Source organism: Pavona decussata, unplaced genomic scaffold, assembly GCF_977016875.1.
Source record: "Pavona decussata unplaced genomic scaffold, jaPavDecu1.1 SCAFFOLD_274, whole genome shotgun sequence".
NCBI classification, from domain to species: Eukaryota; Metazoa; Cnidaria; class Anthozoa; order Scleractinia; family Agariciidae; genus Pavona; species Pavona decussata.
Window position 1 is genome coordinate 661,959 of NW_028145676.1, and position 26,401 is coordinate 688,359.

At 38.1% G+C, this 26,401-nt stretch overlaps 1 protein-coding gene across 2 annotated transcripts; it reads left to right on the forward strand.

Moving 5' to 3' along the window:
- The first annotated feature begins 1,347 nt into the window (after positions 1-1,347).
- On the forward strand, positions 1,348-13,121 carry LOC146455446 (uncharacterized). 2 transcript variants are annotated; one of them, XM_085094300.1, is made up of 7 exons: positions 1,371-1,397; positions 2,064-2,151; positions 8,076-8,124; positions 9,410-9,684; positions 10,385-10,761; positions 11,886-12,136; positions 12,773-13,121. In XM_085094300.1, the coding sequence occupies exons 4-7, from the start codon at positions 9,410-9,412 to the stop codon at positions 12,968-12,970; spliced, it is 1,101 nt and encodes a 366-aa protein (XP_084950426.1). In that variant the 5' UTR covers positions 1,371-1,397; positions 2,064-2,151; positions 8,076-8,124; the 3' UTR covers positions 12,971-13,121. The 2 variants fall into 2 exon arrangements, with proteins under 2 accessions (XP_084950425.1, XP_084950426.1); XM_085094299.1 differs by lacking the exon at positions 8,076-8,124 and having other exon boundaries at positions 1,348-1,397.
- The last annotated feature ends 13,280 nt before the right edge of the window (positions 13,122-26,401 follow it).

The window sequence follows — 26,401 nt, forward strand, 5'->3', positions numbered from 1 at the left end:
CCACTCCCTACCAATTTGGTTCCTGTGTAGTTTGTTGTTTGTATCACCGTAGAAATTGAACGAGTTGAAATAATCGCGAAGTAGCAGAAATGATATAAAGTTATATTTTCAAATGACGTTTGCGTTGGCGTCGCCGTGTTGCATTCGTAAGGTTAAGCAGCGAGGACGGCGACCTTAATTGGCCACCGTAAAGAGATTCGAATTTACCTTTACAACTTTTTTGATAAACCAAACGTTCGTTTATACTCCCCGCCGACGCAAAGTTCGGTTAGAAACTAAATTATTTATCTTCTGAAATTCATACCCATTTTTAGACCAATCCAGATCCCGGTTTTCAGACTTTCAGCGTATACTAAAATGATGGTTAAAGTCTAAATCATATTTCAGCCCAAAACGGCCCAAAAACCATAGACGATGAGAAGTCCAAAGACTACTGCAAGGCTGACACAACGTAAAATATTTTAAAATGATATTTCGGCTGGCCAAACCAGCCTTCTTCAGGTTTAGATGTAACATCTAAACGTGAAGAAGGCTGGTTTGGCCAGCCGAAATATCATTTTAAAATATATTACGTTGTGTCAGCCTTGCAGTAGTCTTCGGACTTCTCATTGTCTATTTTTCAAGTTTGGCTGATTAGATCTCCTGTGAGATCCAACGTACAAGCAAGCAGGACCTTCGTTCACGGCTTTTGCAGTTTTAAAAGTTTTCATTCAAAAACCATACCCTTTGGCGCCGTACTTACCTATAAAGCTTATATAGTGGAGTACCAACCCCCCCCCCCCCCCCTTCTCCGGGCGTTGAGGACCGGAAGGAGCGCATATTCTCAGATGATTGCAGCTCTATTCTGTTCATGAGTAACCAACATAAATGTTATGAATGTCAATCCACACATGTGTAAAGAGGATAGATACATGACCAGCCTATGCCCCTTGATTGTATTTGGACAAAAATGTATGAATCTTTAAAGCTCTTTAGATTTTTCAGCCCCAAACCGTTTCCCGCCCTCTGCTTGGCCAAAAGGACGCAAAATTCTGTTCCCTATGTCAAACCTATCGTTTGTCAAACATTCCCTTTTCTCCCGAAACGGCTCAACGTGCGATCAGAAGTTCTTCTATTCTAGTTGTGTATTTCTGCCAACGATCAAAAAGTGAAGTAAAGTAAAATAAAGTTGTTTTGTGCGGACATTAATATCATGAGATCCAAGTTGACTTTTTCAATTCCACCCCATTGAAATGTTTCGCAATTATTTCCCTACCGGCCCCACCCTGAACGAAAAACCTCGTCCCAGAGCCCAACGCGCTTGAATAAAACCCACTCGCTAAGAATCATGGGTGATTGTCTGCCAAAAGAAGCATGGCGGAGTATTTGGCGTCCATCTTTGGAACAGAGAAGGACAAGTAAGTGAATTCATAGCGGCTTTTGATCACTGTCAAAGTTTTAGTATAAGGAAGTTTTGATTGTTGAAGCCATCTTGCCTTACGTTTGTGAAAAGTTTGTTTCCTGTGCCCACTTTAATCAAAACTCGCGTAGACTTAGACACAAATTGGAAGCGTTTTATTTTTCTCGATTGAGTACACTCATTGAAAACGAAGAGGAGCATCAAAGTTGAAGCTTAAGTCCATCAAAATCGCAGACCTATTGAAGTCAACAGTTTAAAATAATGTGAGCTTATGACTTATGCCGAGCATAGTTAATTCATCGCTGTTTTGAACTGTAGGTCCGGTTCCAGACGCCGTACTTCACATGAGCCGAATCGATTCGATTTTGGACGGCTCATGCGAAGTACGGCGTCTGAATCAAAGCCGATTGACAGCCACTATTCCCAGCGAAGCGGCCGATCCGAATTAGATTGACCGTTCTGAATTGATTCAGACGCCATAGCTCACATGAACTTAATTCATTGAAATAAATTATTCGATTCGGTTCATATGAAGTACGGCATCTGCTCCGGGCCTTGGAATGATTTTCGTTGGCAAAAAGTTGTGTTCTATTAATTCTGTGTGGAGAACAAAATGTATTGATCATTCAATTCTAATGATGTATGGAAATCTCCATTTGTTTAGGGTAAATTGCTCTTTCTACTTCAAAATTGGAGCATGTCGACATGGAGAGCGATGCTCAAGACTTCACAACAAGCCAATTTTTAGTCAGGTGAGTACACTTATTTTTTGCCATCACTTTCTATGATAAGTGTATTATCATTTGTCTCACAATGTATAGTGCTGGCCACTGCAATAGCAGGAACTACAAGCGTTCAAATACGTGTAGTGTGGCAGATTAACGCGCGCGTTACGCGCACATAAATTTTTACACTAACTATTACACGCACCTTGAATTACACGCAGTCTCCACTTACTTTGACCAGATAGAAATCGCCTTGTCCATCACATGCAGTTTGCGGGAATTTTTTCACTTTACGGCGATGTACATGAATTTGGACAAAAGCTTCTCGCAATTTAAGCAAAAGGTTAGTAGGAATCTCAGAGGATCAGAGTCTGTATTTTAATCTTTGAGAAATCCAGCCTCGTTTGTATCCTTAGGATAAGTTGTTATCTTTCTATAAACCGTCAATAAACCTAAAGCTGCGATTTACAACTCTTTGTAGTTACTTTGAGTTATAAATCACGATGTTTTGACTGCTTACTGCTAGTCTTCATCAGGCGATGAGGTTGACAGGTTATTATTATTGTATCTACATGTACCATGATGAACAACACCAACCTCTTTCTCGACTTTCTATGATATAATATAGTAGGTTATTGCAAGGGAAAGGGTGTCCAGTTGTTTTGCTACAAAACAAAACAACTGTTTCTTTGTTGCGTTACACGGTTGTTTCGTTACACCGTTAAGTATGAAAATGTGATTATTTCTCGTTCTTTTAGTGAGTTCCGGTGGAATTGTCTTAGCTGTTTCAGACTGCGTTTCATAGTGTTTGTGCAAGGATTTAAGTGAGTTCAAATATTAGAGAATAAGTCAGGTTTACAGTCAATTCACGTCACTCGCGACTGGTAATTTTGAAATTTAAACGGAGTTTTGAAATTTTCAAGTCAGTTTTGGACATTGCCAACAAGATTTCAGAGTTCCCAGAGTTTTCAGAAATTTCCCTAGCTTATTGACAGTATAAGGGTATGAATTTGTTTTTACATTACAGCATTAAGTATTTCAAGAATAACAATTTTTTCCCAAGTATTTTGAGTCTTTTTTTTTTCAGTTAATGCATCTTTTTCGGAAAGATTTCCAGAGAAATGTTCAACATTTTATTCACACGTCGGACATTACAAAGAGAAATTCGAATGTTTATTTAATTCGCGGAAATACTGGTCACGCGTAACGTGAATTGACTGTAAAATGAAGCGAATCAACTAAACTGCGCGGTGAGGGTAAAAGGCGGCATGAGTTTGCGGAATGGCATGTGGCATGACCTGCAGCATGGCATAATTATGCGAAATGCGATACTCGTGGAATGACTCAAAGAAATAAATTAACTGAATAGTGCGTCAGTTTTTGGCGCCAATTTTAAGAGCATTAGGTTTTTCGATGCTCCGGAAAATGCAACAGATGGGCTGATTAGAAAATACAAGCCTGTAGCGGGAATAGAACATGTCTGATCGGTGGTTAGGAAGAAGTGAGGATAAAGAAATCGATGAATACTGTTTATTGTTCTCACATTCACGGAAATATGAGTACATGTGCCTATTCTCGTACACTTTTTGCAATTTTCTCGTATATAGTTCCTTCCTTTAATACCTAAACACGTCCTAAAGATTGGCTGATTGAACGCCTGAGGTTTCGTGCGACCGTTCGCAGATGGTTACTCGCCTTTCCTGGAAAAAATATTCCCCTTCATTATGTTAATATAGGTCTCGTTAAAGGAAAAACGAAGTAATATTAAAAGTATATGTTACCTTTTCCGGACTTAAAAAAACATTTTTAAGTCAGTTTGGGTGAGACCTTCCTCGGGTAATAAAGCGCTGAAACATTATGTAGAGGTCTATTGTCACCGGTCCCACGGCACCTCCGCCGGATAATTTGTTTTACCACGTATCGCATTTGTTATCTAATTTCCACATTGCTATCCCAGAATTTTATTTCATAGATATAACGAGCTATAGTTGTGTCAACGGCTAATAAAATATGTGGGTCGTTAGGAAAAATACTCCGCTACCCTCCCCCGCCGGTTAGGTCAATGAAACTTACAACTTACAACTTGACCTGTGACCTACCCACCGAAAGCGCTTTCTTCGCCCGCCGCTTCAAATCACAAATATTTATAGCCAATTTTTTTTAATTTAAGGGGGTAAATATTCCTCGATGCGATGTTTAATAAGTTTTGCCGCTTTTGGAAATTGCATTTGTTGGTTATTTCGGCTCGCTGTCAAACCGGCCAGGTAAGTTTTCAGGAAAAGTTGGGAAGTTTCTTCGCTATTCTTTTATGAAACTGTTGTTGAACTTAAAATGCGTTTGGCCTTCGGTTTGTCCGAGAATAGTTTATCAGACGCTGCGAACATTTAACGGTTACATATTGTAACGAATAAAAAATTTGTAACAAACTCATGAGAAAAATAGGTTTTGTTTTTTCTCACCTTACATTTTGGGCGAGATACGTACGCAAGTTGAACTTGTCAATTACATGGAAGTCAAAAGGTGAAAAGCGAACATGAAACTTAAATTTACTCAGTCCCTTGACTACGAAAATTCATAGCTTTCTTTACCCTCACTCCTTCATAACCAGCGATCGACATGATTTATCCCAGCCTTGTATTTTTTAATCCTATTTCTGTCGTCTAGTTGTTTTTAAAAATTCAGCTTGGAGTCCACAACATCTAAAATTATAAAATTGGCGCGAAAACAGGACGCGCTCTTCAATTAATTTATTTCTTTAAGTCGTTCGGCAAGTATCGTATTTCGCATAATTATGCCATGCCGCAGGTCATGCCATATGCCATTCCACAAACTCATGCCGTGTTTTACTCTCACCGCTTCATGCCCCTTCCAAGTTAAAATGTTCTTTTGATTTTTGAGCTTAAGAACGAGATAAGAAGGGCTATTTTGAATGCGAACAAAAGAATATTAGAAGGGCAGCCATTTTGGAATAAGGGTTATGGGGTTGTTTTCATACTCGAGGAGAATCAACTTTTTTATGAAAACGGTATCATAAGAATTTGGCAAATAGAGTGTGTCTGTTTGCTCAGATGTCAACTTCAAAAGCTTCACTTCTTTGAGATTTTCCTATTGTGTACATTGTTAGAAGAAACAAGAACAATGCATTTGTCAAAAGGTCTTATTTCAGTTAGTTGTTGACAAGTTTATTTTATGCGGAAAGTTGAGGCCATAAAAACACTCGGCAGAAACGAGGGACAATGCGCGCTCAGTTGCATTTATTTTAAAATATAAATACACGACAGGATGGCAGTAATTCCTTACATTGTGTATTTAGAGACATAACAGCCCGAGGCAGATCTGTGTCAGAATTCAACACTCAGAAACTACGGGAGACTGGTACGAGTAAGGAATTATGGGATAGTTTTGGTAGGCGGATGGAAATTGCGACGATGAATAAGTGTTTTTCATGGCCGTCGGTTGTATAGGAAATACTTTTTTAAGTGAAAACTATTTAAGGACGGTGCCTACTTTTGTTACTGCGTATACGTTCTGCGCATCTCCAGATACTCGTGTTTCCTATGGGTGGTGGCTACTAATACAGGGATATTTTTGCGCAGTTTAAAACTATGCGGTGACAGCAGAACTTAGCAAGTGCTCTTGGAATCCAAAAAGAAAATTGGGGATAACCATTCATTTTTCAGAGATAGAAAAGCTTCAATTTTGAACAAAACGCCATGAATTTCTTTGTAATTTACTGTTTTTTGGAATAATTGTTGCTTAATTATCTCTAAAAAATGTGTGGTTACCCCCCAACTTCTTTTTGGATTCCAATAGCCCTTGCTGAGATCTGCTTTCCCCGCATAGTCATAAACCAAACAAAAATACTTCCGTATTAGTAGGCACCGTCCTTAACAACAGCTACGCTTCCCCGAGTAAACGAAGAAAAATGACCTTATTCGTAGGCGTGATGTCCATCCGCCTACACTAACGATCACACAATCCCTAGCTCGTACAAGTCTTCTCACAGTTTCTAGAGTGGGGAATATCAAAATGCACACTGTCTTTACTGTTCTCCTCTTATCTCTTATCTTGATCATTTGTCGTATTCTCTTGCCCCTCTCAAGTTCGATCAAGTGGTGATATGGTAAGGAGAAGATAGATACTGATAGCATTTGGGAGTTCAAACTCATATTAATTTTTTGTACCATACTATTATAAACCGAATTCCGTTTAGAAGGCGTTAATTAAAAGCTAAATGACTTAAAGGAAGAGAAGAGTTGTCAGGTTTTACAGTTCAGTTATGTTCATATATCACTTTGCTAAGACCCAACAGAGTAAATAAATAAACAAATAATAAATGAATAAACAGTTTCTGGGAAGCTTTTCGCCTCATTTGCACTCTTCGCGTTAAAAAATAAAAGCGCGTGCGATTTTTCGGGTATTTCGCAACAGATAAAGGAAAACATAGGTACCCATTGCGTGCATGTGGGAAGTAATGTACACGCGCTGTGAACCTGTTTGTTAACGGAAACCGGCACTCACTCTTAGACACCTGACGACACAGTGGGTAGAGCACTATACGATGCACTACCAACAAAACCCCGAAATAAGCGTATGGGTTACCCGCGCCCTATAAAACCACAGTGAACACAGAGCACTTCAAACATTGTATTTGTCGTTGAACAAGACTTATTAATCGATTTTCATTGCACTTCTCGAACGTCTTTCCTTCGTGTAAAACTGTCTCGGATGTACGTGACCTACGTCACACGTTACGAACTTCCGCTTCGGCTGCCTTTCCATTTCCGGTTACTTTTACCAATGTTTACAACCTAACATACAGCTGTTTCGACAAAGGTTGTCCAAAAAAATTGTAAAGCGTCCGCGAAAATGCCGAATGGTAGTCTGGAAAAAACCCAATAAATTTCAATAAACGCTCAGAATCCATAATGCCTCGACCGTATAACGAAGACTTGACATGGCGGCAATATGGATTCTGGGATTTTATTGAAATTTATTGGGTGTTTTCCAGACTACCTTTCGGCATTGTAGCGTATGCGTCTGCGAGGTAGGCTACCCATCATTACACCAGGTCACTCAGTTTACGATTCACACCGCAGAGGACAACTTATTTTCAATGGAATGTATATCAAACGAGTGAATACTGTTTTTCGTGCGGTGGTTGGCTACCCAAATTTCTGTTCATCTCCCAGCGTTGTGTAAGATTTAGCGCACGGGTTTTTCGCCAGTTTATTAGAAACATTGTAAAAGGCAATGGTTATGAAACCCAACAAACTTCTTTGTTATGTGATTTTGTTAGAATTTTTGGTTTTGACAACGCAGTGTTGATTATAAGTTGTAGAAATAATAGTTATTACAAATCTGTGAAAATATTACATAATACTTAAGGGATTCAACAACAATAGCAAACACAAATGAAGTGGTACGGAATGAAAATATTGTATAATTCTAAAGCGATACAGCAAAATACTTCTATGAAAAACGAACAATAAATTTGTAGTGATGAATAACAGCAACGACGAAAATTAAAGTAAGAGTGTTGAATTAACGCCGTTTAAGTTGTTTGTTCAGGGCGGGTCGTTCCCATTCAAAATGTAGGGCTTTTTTCAATCTTAAGTTGGAAAGTGGATCGAGTCCAAAATGGAGAAGCAATCCCCAGAAAATAGATTCTTGCATGACTCAGAACCCTGCAAATGTTTGCAGATGTGGGAATTACGATCCGAAAGTTAGTACTCGCGAGCCCTGGCGCCAAGGTAATCCGGTGGTTTCACCGACATAGCAGGCGTTAAAGCCTGCACATGTAAATTTGTATACCACCTGGGAAGGCAGCGCATTGGGAATGGAATTTTTCACACTGAACATGTTTTTTTGACTCATGTGGCAATATAAACCAGGTTGACAAAGCTGATGAACTGTGAGGCGAGCTGGAGTTGAAGAACCGCCCTTTGCAGTCTGATCAAGGAAAACAGAAAGAGCCATAACTGCTACTGATCCAGAAAGGTAGGCGCTTTTTGTTAAATGGCTGATTTATTCGACCTCTTTTACTCTCTCTCAAGCGCTTGAAAAAGAACGTTCATATCCTGAACATTATCCAGAGTCATTTGTCATAGAGCGGCGGTGAAAACACACGGCACTTTTTCAACAATTGCAGACGATAAGTTAATTCAAAATTCTTTAAAACGCTGTTCTGATAAAGAAAACTATTTATACACGTTTTCGGCTGTGGATAGCCAAGAAAGAAATTGAAACCAACCTGAAACATTTGGGCTGCCGTTTTCAAGTTCATGTAGACGCCTTTAACAAGCTTGCTACATGTAATAGGGATAGTAGAAGTCGGTTGCTCTTGAATCAGGTAATCTGTAATCAAACGTACTTCTTCACTCGTCTGTCTTTTTCGAGTCGCTGGATGCCAATTTGCTTCGTGTTTTAACGGTAAACCGTGAAACGTTAATCTAAAATCGAGAATCTGGAATCCGAAAACGCAATCAAATGTTGTCAAAATGCCACTATCGAGAAATTAAACTCTCTTGTGTGTTGTTTGTTGAAATTTTGTTCGCTTTCTTTCTGGAGAAGAAAAGAAAGTTTTTTCAATTTTCCAATTTTAAGCCGGGCAAGTAAATGTGTCAAAATACCCGTGCTCTCAAACGATCTATGAAAAATTTCAAATTCCTCGTAGAAGGACATGGACTTTCTCAAAGTCCTCGCGACCTCGTCGCTCGTCAGGCAAGTATAAGAAGGACAGTACATGGGCTGGTACTCAGAAATTAGAAAAATAATTATTTTTCCTCCACTAGTTAACAGCATTTAAACTTGGTACGCCACATTGATACATCTACGTTAATCATGTGCAGAAAATTATACCACCTAAAACTTTAAAACTATATTTTCTTCATCAATACAGTGAGTTTGTATCTTTAATTTTATGTATGCAATATTATATGTAAATGACATGTTACAAATTAACTTACCTCGCACTGCTGTCTCGATTCATTCAATGAGTTACAAACTTTGGAAAGATTTCCGTACAGCCCCAGTATTAATTATACATGATCACTGTCATACTAAACCCTCTTACACGACGAACGGGCATGAATAGAGTCGAGTCCTAAAATGTATGCATAATTTGTATGGTGCGGAAACCTTAATTTAACTTTGCTGCAAAGTACTTTAATCAAAATAAATTTGTAATCCACACGTTAGCGTGTCAAAATATTGAGGCTCTCTAGGTGTCTTCTAGCATTGCTCAATAACCTAATGACATAAACATATACTTTTGTTTCACCAGATGAAGTCATTGCCACTTGCGCTGCTTCTCGCAGCCCTGAGTATTTTGGACCTTGCTGAGGCAGGCCAGGTGGGCCGCTGGTCGAAATGCTACGGGTCTCCTCCTGCAGACTCCTTTGGTGGCCCAGACCAGCACATACCGGCTTGGTCTCCGTACTGGAATAGATATGGACGAGCAAATCCTATCGGTTATCATGATGACAACGGCAAATGTAAGGCTTATTTTCCGTGGGGATGGGAAAGAGAGCAAGGAAGCGGCGAATTCTATGTGCTCCGGTATGTTACTTTATCTGCTTTTCTCAAATTTAATGTCTGCGATTCGATTGTATGGGTTAAATGGAGGTCATTTCAGTACTTCAGTACAAGTTAGAGAATTAGTTTTAAAATTTGATTCAAGGAATTTTTATGTAATGTTTAAAAAACGAACAGGAGATTTTATCGGGTTTAAAACCGCGAGGCGCAGCCAAATGGTTTTAGACCCGATAAAACATGTGTTGTGAATTTTTTGAACGGCTTCAAAAACATTCCTGGAAAAGAGTGTGTCAATAGAAGTCATAACAATTATGCTTTTGTGAACGTTGGAAAATAGCATACGAGAAAAACACCGCATACTAATGAGGAGTGTTTTATCAGCAGATAAAACACCGCATACTAATAAGGAGGAGGTTTATCGATATAAAGTCACTGCACGTCTCATTTAGCTCAGAAACTGCTGTTTTCAAGAAAAAGGCTCTTCGCTTAATAAAACGTTTAGACCTGAGAGGGTCGACTCGTACAAATAACAAACCTCGCGCATGGTAAAATCATACCAGGTAAAATCATAAATGGTGACAATACTTCCTTTTATTTGCTCGGAGGGAGGGGGCGTAGTACTTCTCGGAATCTCTGGTGGGGGGTGTGCGGCTCGGTTCTTCAAATCCTGACCCTATTTCAGTGAGCACTGAATCAATTTTTTTTTTTCCTATCTTCTAATTAGGAAGTATGGACTTTCCCAGACTGGAATTGAGTACGTGTGGATCTCATTCAGGGATTACGTCTACAAGAACAAGCCTTGTCAAGTAGTAGAGTACAACACCGGCAAGGCTTGGATCCCTTGCTATTTGAAACAGGCGGATGTCAAAGATTGTCATAGAAATTGGATAAAGAAAGATCTGTTGGGCTTTTGTACAAAAAGCAGCCGCTATTCCTGGGTAACTTACTGTGGAGACGACTACAGTCAAAAGCCAAGTTTTACTTTGACCAATGCTCTAGTACTGTGCCAGGTCAAAACGGCTCGAAGACACGTGACCATCACTCACGTGGATGATCTCAATTCTAACAACATCCAGACTAAACCAGAGTCCATCTTACAAGGTATTTAATCGTAACGCTGATGTTTATTTGAAATTATCAAGTTCTGACAGTTTGTTAACAGAAACAAAAGCATATAACTCATCAGTAGACAAACTACAGTAGACAAACGCAGCCACAAGACGACTGGTCGTAACTGCGGTCTGAAGAGACATTTTAAAATGCTCCAAGTGAAAACGAACTGTGAACAGGGACAAGGGTCACAGCTGCTTTATTTCTGAACAGATCCTGAAACGTGCGTTGTTTTAAGTTTCTTCTTTGTGCGACAATATATATTCCCCAAACTGAAATTCTAAGACAAGTTCTTATTTTTTAGAGTTACAAAGTTTTCAAACTTTAACCTGGGTATCATTGGTGTCAACTTTATCAGTTAGATTAGTGTGTTTTTTAACTATTTTATACACATTGTTTCTGCTACGTTTCGTATTCATTTAGTACTTTCTTGCCTTTAAGGGTTTGCTATCTTTTTATAAACCACTCTATAATCCCGCTCTAACCTTAAAAAGCAAAAGCTTAAATGCAGTCTAAAACAGACCTCTCCATGCCTTTCAGTCGATCTGAGAATCGGTTGACTTATCCTTTTCTCAATCCATGGCCGGAATTTCCAGATTATCGTAGCGGTGTAAAAAGTTTACGCTTGTTCAACTGGTTTTGATAACTGCTTTTGCTTTTCCTACCATTCGTAGGAATTAATACAAGGGCTGCTTTAGTATTCCGTCTGAGAATAAAAAAGGTTTGTGAGGAGGGACGATTGAGTACACATAGCAACAAGTAAATCTGATGTTGCTCAACCTATCTATTTTAAAAGCTCAATTTTGAAGGTTTCGGTCTTTGCGTTTGAATAGTCTTTAACAAACACACAAACAAAAAATCACGAGCTAAAGTGCAAACGAAACTTGCTTCGGTTGGAGAGAGCTTTTGTAGAACAGAGGCAAAGACACTTTTAATTTCAATTTTTATTCATTTATGATAATAATACTTGAACGGTTTTTGAGGTTTACGAGACCATGCAATACAATTAAAGTTTATATTTACTGTAAACACAATTCGTTTAAATTGCAAATAATGACATCACCCAAATTTTTCAAATGTCCTCAGTGATTGATGAGAAGAGACTTCCTTTTCAGACACAACCGTCAATCGCGGTTCATCTGCACTGACGTGGAAATTCACCAAGAAATGGACAAAGAAGACGTCCTCCAGCTACTCCAGCGAACACGGATGGAAACTGAGTGTGACGACTACCATCGACTCTGGAGAACTCTCAGGTGCTATTTCCAAATGGCAGGTATCGGTAACAGCGGAAGGTTATGGGACATACATTTACACAAACTCCAAGGAAAATACAGAAGAGGTTACCTATGAACGTAACTTCAATGTAAGTGTATCTTTATTGTCCGCTAACAATATGCACTTAATGTATGGTGTCGAGGGAAACAGTTCGTTTTGTTTTCCCTCGAGTCCTGATGTTTTCAGAGGCGAAGTCGAGGGAAACATCAGGACTCGAGTGAAAACAAAACAAACTAGTTTCCAGAGGGACCATACATTAAGTGCTTTGTTACATATCTAGACTTGTTATCATTTGATAACATCTTATCCGAAATAACGTGGTGGGACTTAATTCTTTCAACTATCCCTGTGACAAATGGAGTTGTTTGTTCGAGTATTCCCTCCTCCCTCCATTGAAATAAATTAATAGGGTATCTAAATTTATCAGATTTGAACGAAATGCAACCCTTATCTTCGTTACACAAAATCGATGATCTAAAGTATGTGAGGCTTTCACGAGAGCACCCATAATTTTCTTTTTGTGAGGTCCCAGACGGGTGAGGACTATCGAAAAAACATTTCAAGCTGTACAATAAATTTTCTCGGGAACCAATGGAAGTATGGAAAGGAATAAACAGAATGTTTAGAGCACCTAGGCCACTGGTGGCGGCCCTGTTCTGTAATTGACTTCCTGCTCAAGCAGTGATTGAGTAATAAATAATAATTGTGAGTTTCTTTACCTTAGGTGCCTGCAAAGACGGAATATAAGGTGAAAATTATAATTTTCAAGCAGGAAATAAACGTCGGATTCAAGGCTCGGGAAAAGTTCTTTGACGAAAAAGGCAATCTCCTGGGTGAACGCGATCTGAGTGGAACCTGGACAGGAGTGACAACTTTCACAGGGCACGCACTGGTGACTGAGAAGGCTTTGAAAAGATACTGACTGCGCTAGATAGCTAATAATCGTAGTCACTTGTAGTTCTTCCTGAGGTTTGTGGCGAGAGACCACATCATCACCATAACGGAAAAGTGAAGCAGTGCAAAATATACTAAATAATGTAAACATATCGTGTCTGTGCCATTTGTTGCCAATAAAGAGCTTGATCTCTTCAACTTACTTTTTAGTTCCTTTTCTTTTGCCTGATATTGAATGCTAAAGTGAACTAACCAACGCTGATACTGAGAAGGAAAATAATAGCGACATGATGGACCAAACCGAGAGTAAAGGAAAATGCTTCTTTGTTAAATTTACCACACAGCATCTGACTTTCTTCAATAATACGTGCCTAGCCCCAATCTTGGATTCCAACAGCCCTTACTGAGCTCCGATTTTCTGATATTCATCAACGCGCAAAACTGCCTCTGTATTATGCGGCAACGTCCAATCCAGACCGGGAGAGGGAAGGGGAAGAGGATTGCTTCACACTTCCTGACTTTTCAGAAATTCATCTAGGATGGATTTGATGTCGTCGAAACTCCGGGGAAACAATCACTTCAACTAAACACTGATATAAAAAAAATGGAGTAAATTAAACGACGAGTTCACAGAGGGTTTCCAAAACGTGTTCCGTTATCAATACTAAACTGTTGTTCATAATCACACGAAAGAAGTGTTTAAAAACTTGTTTCATTTTGCAGTTGACTGTTACCACACGTTGTTTGTTTCACGCTTAATTGTCACTGTGCCAGTTAATTGCCTGCATAATGAATTTTTAAATAGTATTTTTTTTTATTATTATTATTATTTTATTCGACTTCAGGATATTAAATGTGAATTAGGGAGAAACGAAGACTCGAAAAAAAAAAACCGAGACTCGGATGGGATTTGAACCCACGACCCTGCGTGATCTAATCGGATGCTCTAACCGCTGAGCTACTGAAGGTTCTATGGTGGGTGAGGGTCAAATTGTGTCTACCAACTGGAACCGCATCGCGCGGCTACACAGTCACGTATTGACTCATATGAACTCACTAACAGCATCGTGCTGTCACATAAAGGCATTTCGAGATGCGTCCAACCAGCCTCCCTTTCCTAGTCTTCGTTTCTCTCTAATTCACATTTGATATCCTGTTGTTGTTTCTCCGTTATTAGACTTCGCCTTCTATAATAAAGCTATAAACAGAACATGACAACGTAAGCAGAAAATAAACAAGTACTGGGTTAAGGCAGGGTGACCACAACAGCTCGCGCCAATTACTGTGGACCCAAGATTAACAAAGTTCTTAACACTCGAATAAGATAGTAAACTATAGTAAACAAATAACAACACGAAATAGGCTCTGAAAGGTTGCGTGGCATATTACATTTTAAACAGACAGATTTCTAGGTTCTAGGGTCCTAAATATCGAAGCGGGAAATAAGTGCATCTTTGTAGTATGAGGAGAGCAGAGATTTACATCGGTTCAGAGTTACCTGTTCATATCTTAACTTCAGGGGAAGAGTGTTCCAGGTTCTAGAAGTTCTTACAAAAAAAGAGTGCTGATAAGTAGAAGTGCGGTATTTCTTTGGTCTGAAAGATTTTGCATTGCTAGTGCTTGCTCTAGTAACCCTTGTAGGAACAATGCGTTCAGGAAGCACGTTATGTGATACACAAACAATACCATTGGTGGCCTTAAAGAAAAAGACCATGTGCAAAAACTCGTGCCAATAGCAGATAGGTAGAATATCAATTGACAAGAACCTGTCTCTATAGGTTTCCTCACATAGGAAGGGTAGATCTGAAATAAACTTTGAGGCGCGTCACTGGACGCGTTCGAAGCGTCTTATGACGTCTATTGTTTGCGGAGACCACACTTGCGTGGCGTAGCGAAGAGCAGGACGTACGATGGCTAAATAGAGAGTTCTGCGGGTGCTTGAGCTTAGAACGTCCATCGCACATCTACGTATGAACCCCAGTAACTTGTTTGGCTTAGCGCAATGTTCGAGCGTGTGCTTTTTCCACGTTAAGTCGGAACTAACGTAGGCTCCGAGGTCTTTCTCGTGATTGGTGACCTCTAGCGGCTTATCATTTATCTTTTACTGGAACTTAACTGGATTGAACTTTCTTGTAATGTGCTGCTGCTTGCATTTTTTTTAGTTGAAAACCAAGCCTGAGGAGATAGACCAGGCCTCCAGTTTGTCTAGATCGTTTTGCAGGAGGATAGCGTCTTGGGTGGAGTCAACCCTCCGGTACAGCTTAGTGTTGTCCGCAAATGAGGCCACTTTCGAGTTCACCACAATATCAGGGAGGTCATTCACGTAGAAAGACCCGCGCAATTATATTTGCGCAACTCTAGCAGTTGCAAAACGAAACTTGAGCAGTATTTGAACTGATGAGCTCTGCGATGGTGGTGCAGTGTTCTACCAACTGACTTACCAAACCAACCGGAAGCTCATATTGCGTGTTCCTAATATACCCGTGTAGGATGAATAAATGAATATGAATATATTAAACATATATTTGAACTGCGGATAAAAGATTAAATAGAAGAAAGACCCCCGCCGCAGTTATTAACGCAACTTAACTAAGCAGTTGCCGGAATTTTTTTCAGGCCGGCTTTCTTTTCGCAACTTTCTTAAGTTGCGTAAATAACTGCGAGTGTTTTTCTGCTTTCTGCTGTTTCATCTTTCAACTGCGGTTCAAATATATTTTAATACATTCATATTTATATCAGTACTGAATTCTGTCTCTCCATATTGACATTTTCAATTTTCTGTCAGTTAGTTTATCCCCTACGCAAGCGCCAGCCGGGAGTTCTGGTCGCTGGGTAAAACTTCCTGTTTTGAATATTTCTAACGGAAACTGTGAAAAGGAAACGCCACTTTCAGTATAATTGTGTAAGGGATCTTCGTTTTAGTCAAGCATAATATATACGTCTTCCACATATCTCCCTTTTTCCCTCTCTTATTTTCTTCCTGATAGAAATTATTAAAGAAAAAAAAAATTGCTATAAGCGCTTACGTTACTCTCTCCCCTTAAAAGTCATCCGACAGTCAGTCATAGACGAGAAAGTGGTTTGGCGCCATGGTTTAATTCTGTCATCCCCAGATCGTTGACAATTTTCTCCATCCAATTCCGATCAATACTCACCTGCCACTTCCAATCCATATCTTTCTAGTTCTCGTATTCACCAATTATACACACAGTGAATCATTTTTCGGGGGTAGAGATTGTCTCAGTGCGAGTTTGTTGATCTGCTATTTCTTGGGAAGTGTGGCTGCAGTACTACTCAGATGCCCAGAAAGGTAAAAAAGAAATAACAATAACAATTATATCCATGTAAACAAGTTCGGCCGCCGTTAGTAAACTTTATTTTATTGGTCTTTAAAACAGGAAAGTGAAACGGAGTTTCAAATTGAAATTAAAATATTACTACACAAAGAAGTTCGAGCATTAAACGATTTTGCCAGTTCGTGGACTCTTTGTTTTGAATTTGAGGCCAACGATACGAGACTAATTAAACGAAAACAAAATGACAATATTTTCTGCCCTATTATGGAAAGTTTGGCAACCACAAAGAATGAAAGGATTCCCCAGCTATAAGAAAATTACATGGTGCATTTTGTCCTTCAATAAAACCAAGTGGAGACAAGAGCCTTGTCAAACTCGTCAAGCACAATTTTGGCCCAAGCCAGTGTCCTGTTGTCTTTATATTTCAAGCTATTTCGTTTGTTTAGAAGAGAAATTAACGTCCTGACGCGACCAGTACGAATCTCGTTTTTGCTTACAACGTGCAAGTTTGTGTGTATGCAATTTCCTTCGTTTAGCGTAAAACCCAGAGCACCCAACCAAAAATAGTTAAAATTTTGCTCAACCAACTTACTCATCAAACCAACTGGGAGCTCAGGTCAAATTTTATGTTCGTAATATACCCGTGTAGGATGAATTAATTTATATGAATATATTAAACATATATTTAAACTGCCAGTGAAAGATTAAATAGAAGAAAGGCCCCTACTGCAGTTATTGCCACAACTTAACTAAGCAGTTGCCTGAATTTTTTTCAGGCTTTCTTTTCGCAACCTTTTTAAGTCGCGTAAATAACTGCGAGTGTTTTTCTGCTTTTTGTTATTTCATCTTTCAACTCCAGTTCAAATATATTCTTTTTTATACATCCATATTTATATCAGTACTGAATTCTGTCTCTCCATATTGACATTTTCAATTTTCTGTCAGTTAATTTATCCCCTATGCAAGCGCCAGGCGGGAGATCTGTTTGTTAGTTAAAACTTCCTGTTTTGAATATTTCTAACGGAAAACTGTGACAAAAAAAAACGCCACTTTCAGTACCATTGTGTAAGGGATCTTCGGCTTAGTGAAGCATAATATATACGTCTTCCACATATCTCTTTTTTCCCCTCTCTTATTTTCTTTTTCATAGAAATTTTCAAGGAAGAAAAACAAATTGGTATTAGTGCTTAAGTTAGTATTTTCCTTAAAAGTCATCCGACAGTCAATAAGAGACCACAAAGTGGTTTGGTGTCATTATTTAACTCTGTCATTCCCAGATGGATGACAATCTTCTCCATCCAATTGTGATCAATATTCACCTGCCACTTCCAATCCATATCTTTCTAGTTCTCGTATTCACCAATTATACACACAGTGAATCATTGTTCGGGGGTAAAGATCGTCTCAGTTCGAGTTTGTTGATCTGCTATTTCTTGTGAAGTGCGGCTGCAGTACTACTCAGATGCCCAGAAAGGTAAAAAAGGAATAATAATAACAATTATATCCATGTCAACAAGTTCGGCCGCCGTTAGTGAACTTTATTTTATTGGTCTTTAACACAGGAAAGTCAAACGGAGATTCAAAAGGAAATTTAAATATTACCACACAAAGAAGTTCGAGCATTAAACGATTTTGCCAGTTTGTGAACTCTTTGTTTTGCATTTTTGGCCAACAATACGAAACTAATTAAACGGAAACAAATTGACAATATTTTATGTCGTATTATAGAAGTTTTCACATAGAATGAAAGAATTCCTCTGTTATGAGAAAATTACATGGTGCATTTTGTCCTTCAATAAAACCAAGTGGAGACCATCGAGAGGTTTGGCAAATTCGTCAGGCACAATTTTCGCCCAAGCCGGTGTACTGTTGTCTTTCGATTTCGAGCTATTTCGTTTGTTTAGAAGAGAAATTAACGTCCGGACGCGACCAGTACGAATCTCGTTTTTGCTTACAACGTGCAAGCTTGTGTGCATGCAGTTTCCTTTGTTTAGCGTAAAACCCAGACCACCCAACCAAAAATAGTTAGAATTTTGCTCTACGAACTTACTTATGAAACCAACTGGGAGCTCAGGTCATATTTTGAGCTCAAATTGAAATTTAAATATTACCACACAAAAAAGTTCGAGCATTAAACGATTTTGCTAGGTCGTGAACTCTTTGTTTTGCATTTCTGGCCAACGATACGAAACTAATTAAACGGAAACAAAATGAAAATATTTTATGCCCTATTATGGAAGTTTTGGCAACCACAAAGAACGAAAGGATTCCTCTGTTATGAGAAAATTACATGGTGCATTGTGTCTTTCAAGAAAACCAAGTAGAGACGAGAGCCTTGTCAAACTCGTCAAGCACAATTTTGGCCCAAGTCAGTGTACTGTTGTCTTTCCATTTCGAGCTATTTCGTTTGTTTAAAAAAGAGACCAATCTCGATTTTGCTTACAACGTACAAGTTTGTGCGTATGCAGTTTCCTTCGTTTAGCGTAAAACCCAGAGCACCCTAGCAAAAATAGCTAAAATTTTGCTCTACCAACTTACTTATCAAACCAACTGGGAGCTCAGGTCATATTTTGTGTTCAAATTGAAATGTAAATATTACCACACAGCGAAGTTCAATCATTTAACGATTTTGCCAGTTTGTGAACTCTTTGTTTTGCATTTCTGGCCAACAATACGAGACTAGTTAAACAGAAACAAAATGAAAATATTTTATGCCGTATTATGGACGTTTTGGGAACCACAAAAAATGAAAGGATTCCTCTGTTAGGAGAAAATTACATGGTGAATTGTGTCTTTCAATAAAACCAAGTGGAGACGAGAGCCTTGTAAAACTCGTCAAGCATAATGTTGGCCCAATCCAGTGTACTGTTTTCTTTCGATTTCGAGCTATTTCGTTTGTTTAGAAGAGAAATTAACGTCCCAACGCGACCAGTACGAATCTCGTTTTTGCTTAATACGTCCAAGTTTGTGTGTATACAATTTCCTTCGTTTAGCGTAAAACCCAGAGCACCCAACCAAAAATAGTTAGAATTTTGCTCTACCAACTTACTTATCAAACCAACTGAGAGCTCAAGTCATATTTTGTGTTCAAATTGAAATTTAAATATTACCACACAAAAAAGTTCGAGCATTAAACGATTTTGCCAGTTCGTGAACTCTTTGTTTTGCATTTCTGGCCAACGAAACGAGACTAATTAAACGGAAACAAAATGAAAATATTTTATGCCCTATTATGGAAGTTTTGGCAACCACAAAGAATGAAAGGATTCCTTTGTTATGAGAAAATTACATGGTGCATTGTGTCTATTAATAAAACCAAGTCGAGACCGTCCAGAGCCTTGTCACACTCGTCAAGCACAATTTTGGCCCAGGCCAGTGTACTGTTGTCTTTCGATTTCGAGCTATTTCGTTTGTTTAGAACAGAAATTAACGTCCCGACGTGACCAGTACGAATCTCGCTTTTATTCACAACGTGCAAGTTTGCGTGTATGAATTTCCTTCGTTTAGCGTAAAACCCAGAGCAGCCAACCAAAAATGGATAAAATTTTGCTCTACCAACTTACTCATCAAACCAACTGGGAGCTCAGGTCATATTTTATGTTCGTAATATACCCGTGTAGGATGAATAAATTAATATGAATATATTAAACATATATTTGAACTGTTAGTGAAAGATTAAATAGAAGAAAGGTCCCTGCTGCAGTTATTGACACAACTTAACTAAGCAGTTGTCAGATTTTTATTTCAGACTTTGTTATCGCAACTTTCTTAAGTTGCCTAAATAACTGGGAGTGTTTTTCTGCTTTCTGTTATTCCATCTTTCAACTCCAGTTCAAATATATTTTCATACATTCATATTTAAATAGGTACTGAATTCTGTCTCTCCATATTGACATTTTCAAATTTCTGTCAGTTAATTTATCCCCTACGCAAGCGCCAGCCGGGAGACCTGTTCGCTGAGTAAAACTTCCTGTTTTGAATATTTCTAACGGAAACTGTGTAAAGAAAACGCCACTTTCAGTACAATTGTGTAAGGGATCTTCGTTTTAGTCAAGCATAATATATACGTCTTCCAAATATCTCTTTTTTTTTTCCTCTCTTATTTTCTTCCTCATAGAAATTATCAAGGAAGAAAAACAAATTGGTATTAGTGCTTAAGTTAGTATTTTCCCTTAAAAGTCATCCGACAGTCAATAATAGACGACAAAGTGGTTGGGTATCATTATTTAATTCTGTCATTCACAGTTGGATGACAATCTTCTCCATCCAATTGTGATCAATATTCACCTGCCACTTCCAATCCATATCTTTCTAGTTCTCGTATTCACCAATTTTACACACAGTTAATCATTGTTCGGGGGTTAAGATCGTCTCAGTTCGAGTTATTTGATCTGCTACTTCTCGTGAAGTGCGGCTGCAGTACTACTCAGATGTCCAGAAAGGTAAAAAAGAAATAATAATTGGAACAATAACAATTATATCCATGTAAACAAGTTCGGCCGCCGTTAGTGAACTTTATTTTATTAATCTTTAAAACAGGAAAATTAAACGGAGTCTCAAATTGAAATTGAAATATTACCACACAAAGAAGTTCGAGCATTACACGATTTTGCCAGTTCGTGGACTCTTTGTTTTTCATTTCTGGCCAACGATACGAGACTAATTAAACGGAAACAAAATAAAAATATTTTATGCCGTCTTATGAAAGTATTTGTAACCACAAAAAATGAAAGGATTCCTCTGCTACTAGAAAATGACATGACACATTTTGTCCTTTAATAAAACCAAGTGGACACGAGAACCTTGTTAAATTCGTTAAGCACAATTTTGACCAAAGCCAGTGTACTGTTGTCTTTCCATTTTGAGCTATTTCGTTTGTTTAGAAGAAAAATTAACGTCCCGACGCGACCAATACGAATCTCGTTTTTGCTTACAACGTCAAAGTTTGTGTATATGCAATTGCCTTCGTTTACCGTAAAACCCAGAGCACCCAACCAAAAATAGTTAGAATTTTGCTCTACCAACTTTTTTATGAAACCAACTGAGATCTCAGGTCATATTTTGTGTTCAAATTGAAATTTAAATATTACCACACAAAGAAGTTCAAGCATTGAACGATTTTGCCAGTTCGTGGACTCTTTGTTTTGCATTTCTGGCCAACAATACGAGACTAATTAAACGGAAACAAAATAAATATCTTTTATGCCATATTATAAAAGTTTTGGCAACCACAAAGAATGACAGGATTCCTCTGTTATGAAGAAATTACATGGTGCATTTTATCCTTCAATAAAACCAAGTGGAGACGAGAGCCTTGTCAAACTCGTCAAGCAAAATTGTGGCCCAAGCCAGTGTACTGTTGTCTTTCCATTTCGAGCTATTTCGTTTGTTTAGAAGAGAAATTAACGTCCCGACGCGACCAGTACGAATCTCGTTTTTGCTTGCAACGTGCAAGTTTGTATGTAAGCAATTTCCTTCGTTTAGCGTAAAACCCAGAGAACCCAGCCAAAAATAGTTAGAATTCTGCTCTAACAACTTACTTATGAAACCAACTGGGAGCTCAAGTCATATTTTGTGTTCAAATTGAAATTTAAATATTACCACACAAAGAAGTTAGAGCATTAAACGATTTTGCAAGTTCGTGAACTCTTTGTTTTGCATTTCTGGCCAACGATACGAGACTAATTAAACGGAAACAAAATGAAAATATCTTATGCCCTATTATGGAAGTTTTGGCAACCAGAAAGAATGAAAGGATTCCTCTGTTATGAGAAAATTACATGGTGCATTGTGTCCTTTAATAAAACCAAGTCGAGACCGTCCAGAGCCTTGTCAAACTCGACAAGCACAATTTTGGCCCAGGCCAGTGTACTGTTGTCTTTCGATTTCGAGCTATTTCGTTTGTTTAGAAGAGAAATTAACGTCCCGACGCGACCAGTACGAATCTTTTTTTTTTTTACAACGTCCAAGTTTGCGTGTATGAATTTCCTTCGTTTAGCGTAAAACCCAGAGCACCCAACCAAAAATAGTTAAAAGTTTGCTCAACCAACTTACTCATCAAACCAACAGGGAGCTCAGGTCAAATTTTTTGTTCGTAACATACCCGTGTAGGATGAATTAATTTATATGAATATGTTAAACATATATTATTTAAACTGCCAGTGAAAGATTAAAAAGAAGAAAGGCCCCTACTGCTGTTATTGCTACAACTTAACTAAGCAGTTGCCTGAATTTTTTTCAGGCTTTCTTTTCGCAACCTTTTTAAGTCGCGTAAATAACTGCGAGTGTTTTTCTGCTTTTTGTTATTTCATCTTTCAACTCCAGTTAAAATATATTCTTTTTTATACATTCATATTTATATCAGTACTGAGTTCTGTCTCTCCATATTGACATTTTTAATTTTCTGTCAGTTAATTTATCCTCTATGCAAGCGCCAGGCGGGAGACCTGTTTGTTAGTTAAAACTTCCTGTTTTGAATATTTCTAACGGAAACTGTGAAAAAAAAAACGCCACTTTCAGTACCATTGTGCAAGGCATCTTCAGCTTAGTCAAGCATAATATATACGTTTTCCACATATCTCTTTTTATCCCTCTCTTATTTTCTTTTTCATAGAAATTTTCAAGGAAGAAAAACAAATTGGTATTAGTGCTTAAGTTAGTATCTTTCCTTAAAAGTCATCCGACAGTCAATAAGAGACCACAAAGTGGTTTGGTGTCATTATTTAACTCTGTCATTCCCAGATGGATGACAATCTTCTCCATCCAATTCACCTGCCACTTCCAATCCATATCTTTCTAGTTCTCGTATTCACCAATTATACACACAGTGAATCGTTGTTCGGGGGAAAAGATCGTCTCAGTTCGAGTTTGTTGATCTGCTATTTCTTGTGAAGTGCGGCTGCAGTACTACTCAGATGCCCGGAAAGGTAAAAAAGAAATAACAATAACAATTATAGCCATGTAAACAAGTTCGGCTGCCGTTAGTGAACTTTATTTTATTGGTCTTTAAAACAGGAAAGTCAAACGGAGTCTCAAATTGAAATTTAAATATTACCACACAAAGAAGTTCGAAGATTAAACGATTTTGCCAGTTCGTGAACTCTTTGTTTTGCATTTCTGGCCAACAATACGAGACTAATTCGACAGAGACAAATTGAAAATATTTTATGCCTTATTATGGAAGTTTTGGCAACCACAAAGAATGAAAGGATTCCTCTGTTATGAGAAAATTTATAAGAAAATTACATGGTGCATTATGTCCTTCAATAAAACCAAGTGGAGACAAGAGCCTTGAAAAACTCGTCAAGCACAATTGTGGCCCAAGCCAGTGTACTGTTGTCTTTCGATTTCGAGCTATTTCGTTTGTTTAGAAGAGAAATTAACGTCCCGACGCGACCAGTACGAATCTCGTTTTTGCTTACAACGTGCAAGTTTGTGTGTATGCAATTTCCTTCGTTTACCGTAAAACCCAGAGCACCCAACCAAAAATAGTTAGAATTTTGCTCTACCAACTTACTTATGAAACCAACTGGGAGTTCAGGTCATATTTTGTGTTTAAATTGAAATTTAAATATTACCACACAAAGAAGTTCGAGAATTGAACGATTTTGCCAGTTTGTGAACTCTTTGTTTTGCATTTCTGGCCAACGATACGAGACCAATTAAACGGAAACAAACTAAATATATTTTATGCCATATTATAAACGTTTTGGCAACAACAAATAAAGAATGAAAGGATTCCTCTGTTATGAGAAAATTACATGGTGCATTGTGTCCTTCAATAAAACCAAGTGGAGACGAGAGCCTCTCAAACTCGTCAAGCAAAATTTTGGCCCAAGCCAGTGTACTGTTGTCTTTCGATTTCGAGCTATTTTGTTTGTTTAGAAGAGAAATTAACGTCCCGACGCGACCAGTACGAAACTCGGTTTTGTTTACAACGTGCAAGTTTGTGTGTATGCAATTTCCTTCGTTTAGCGTAAAACCCAGAGCACCCAACCAAAAATAGTTAAAGTTTTGCTCTACCAACTTACTTATCAAACCAACTGGAAACTCAGGTCACTTTTTGTGTTCGTAATATACCCGTGTAGGATGAATAAATTAATATGAATAAATTAAACATATATTTGAACTGCCAGTGAAAGATTAAATAGAAGAAAGGCCCCTGCTGCAGTTATTGCCACAACTTAACTAAGCAGTTGCCTGAATTTTTTTCAGGCTTTCTTTACGCAACTTAAGTTGCGTAAATAGCTGCGAGGGGTTTTCTGCTTTTTGTTATTTTATTTTTCAACTGCAGTTCAATAATATTTTCATACATTCATATTTATATCAGTATTGAATTCTGTCTCTCCATATTGACATTTTTAATTTTCTGTCGGTTAATTTATCTGCTACGCAAGCGCCAGGCGGGAGGTCTGTTCGCTGGGTAAAACTTCCTGTTTTGAATAATTTTAACGGAAACTGTGAAAAGAAAACGCCACTTTCAGTACAATTGTGTAAGGGATTTTCGTCTTAGTCGTGCATAATATATACGTGTTCCACGTATCTCTTTTTTTCCCTCTCTAATTTTCATCCGTATAGAGATTATCAAGGAAGAAAAACAAATTGGTATTAGTGCTTAAGTTAGTATCTTTCCTCAAAAGTCATCCGACAGTCAATAATAGACGACAAAGTGGTTTGGTGTCATTATTTAATTCTGTCATTCCCAGATGGATGACAATCTTCTCCATCCAATTGTGATCAATATTCACCTGCCACTTCCAATCCATATCTTTCTAGTTCTCGTATTCACCAATTATACACACATTGAATCATTGTTCGGGGGTAAAGATCGTCTCAGTTCGAGTTTGTTAAACTGCTATTTTTTATGAAGTGCGGCTGCAGTACTACTCAGATGCCCAGAAAGGTAAAAAAAGAAATAATAATAACAATTATATCCACGTAAACAAGTTCGGCTGCCGTTAGTGAACTTTATTTTATTGGTCTTTAACACGGGAAAGTCAAATGGAGATTCAAAAGGAAATTTAAATATTACCACACAAATAAGTTCGAGCATTAAACGATTTTGCCAGTTCGTGAACTCTTTGTTTTGCATTTCTGGCCAACGATACGAGACTAATTAAACGGAAATGAAAATAATTTATGCCGTATTATGGAAGTTTTGGCAACCACAAAGAATGAAAGGACTGTTCTCTTATGAGAAAATTACATGGTGCATTGTGTCCTTCAATAAAACCAAGTGGAGACGAGAGTCTTGTCAAACTCGTCAAGCACAATTTTCGCCCAAGTCAGTGCACATTTGTCTTTCTATTTCGACCTATTTCGCTTTTTAAGAAGAGAAACGTGCCCGGCGCGACCAGAACGAATCTCGTTTTTGCTTACAAAATGCAAGTTTGTGTGTAGATAATTTCCTCCTTTCAGCGTAAAACCCAGATCACCCAACAAAAATAGTTAAAACGTTGTTACCTTACAAAATCTCGCATCAATTTATGACCTCCAAAAGGTATATTTTCACAAGTTGACGCAGCTTGGTCCGTTTGTTTTCTTTAGCTGAAAGTTTTAGGGAACTGAATACTTTTTCTCGAATTTACGAGCTGTTGTTGGCTTTTCAAAATGCTAGCGGGCTTTTTTCGGTAATTTTACCACGTATTCTGCGGTGAGTGTGTTGTTCCTTGTTTTCTAGTTTATTAACAAAATTTAGTGCAAATTGGGCCGGCTCCTTGTCGGGTTAAAAAATAAACCTATAAAAGCTTCCAGTATAATTTTGGTTTTACCAAATTTATAACGTTTTTAGTCTGAGGCTACGAAATAATGGGCTTACTAATGGTTTGTGTCGTTAGTTTGTAGACTAGCCTCTTAGTGCTTTGGGGAAGGTAAAATATAGACCATGCCAGTGACATAGATCGTCGCATTTAACTACATTTTTCCCTTCTTCAGTTCTTCGAGTTGAAGATTTTTGCGGACAACTTGTCGCAGAAGCGCTAGCATACTTAATTTTTAGTTCATTTCTCTTCCATGTGAAAATCAAACTTCACTGGAACAAAATTCTCTGTGGGGACGGAAAAGATACCTCCGACTATTCTTTCTGTACATGTAGGAACTCAAAGAATTTTCCATAGCTGAAATGATGAATACAGCATATATCTTTATTGGTCCTTGAAAAAATT

Bases quoted from the DNA above. Each gene is read 5' to 3' on its own strand.
- LOC146455446 (XM_085094299.1), top strand. From the start codon at position 1,354: ATGGCGGAGTATTTGGCGTCCATCTTTGGAACAGAGAAGGACAA. The intron at 2,152-9,409 runs GTGAGTACACTT...TTGTTTCACCAG, and splicing joins ACAAGCCAATTTTTAGTCAG to ATGAAGTCATTGCCACTTGC. The intron at 9,685-10,384 runs GTATGTTACTTT...TCTTCTAATTAG, and splicing joins GGCGAATTCTATGTGCTCCG to GAAGTATGGACTTTCCCAGA.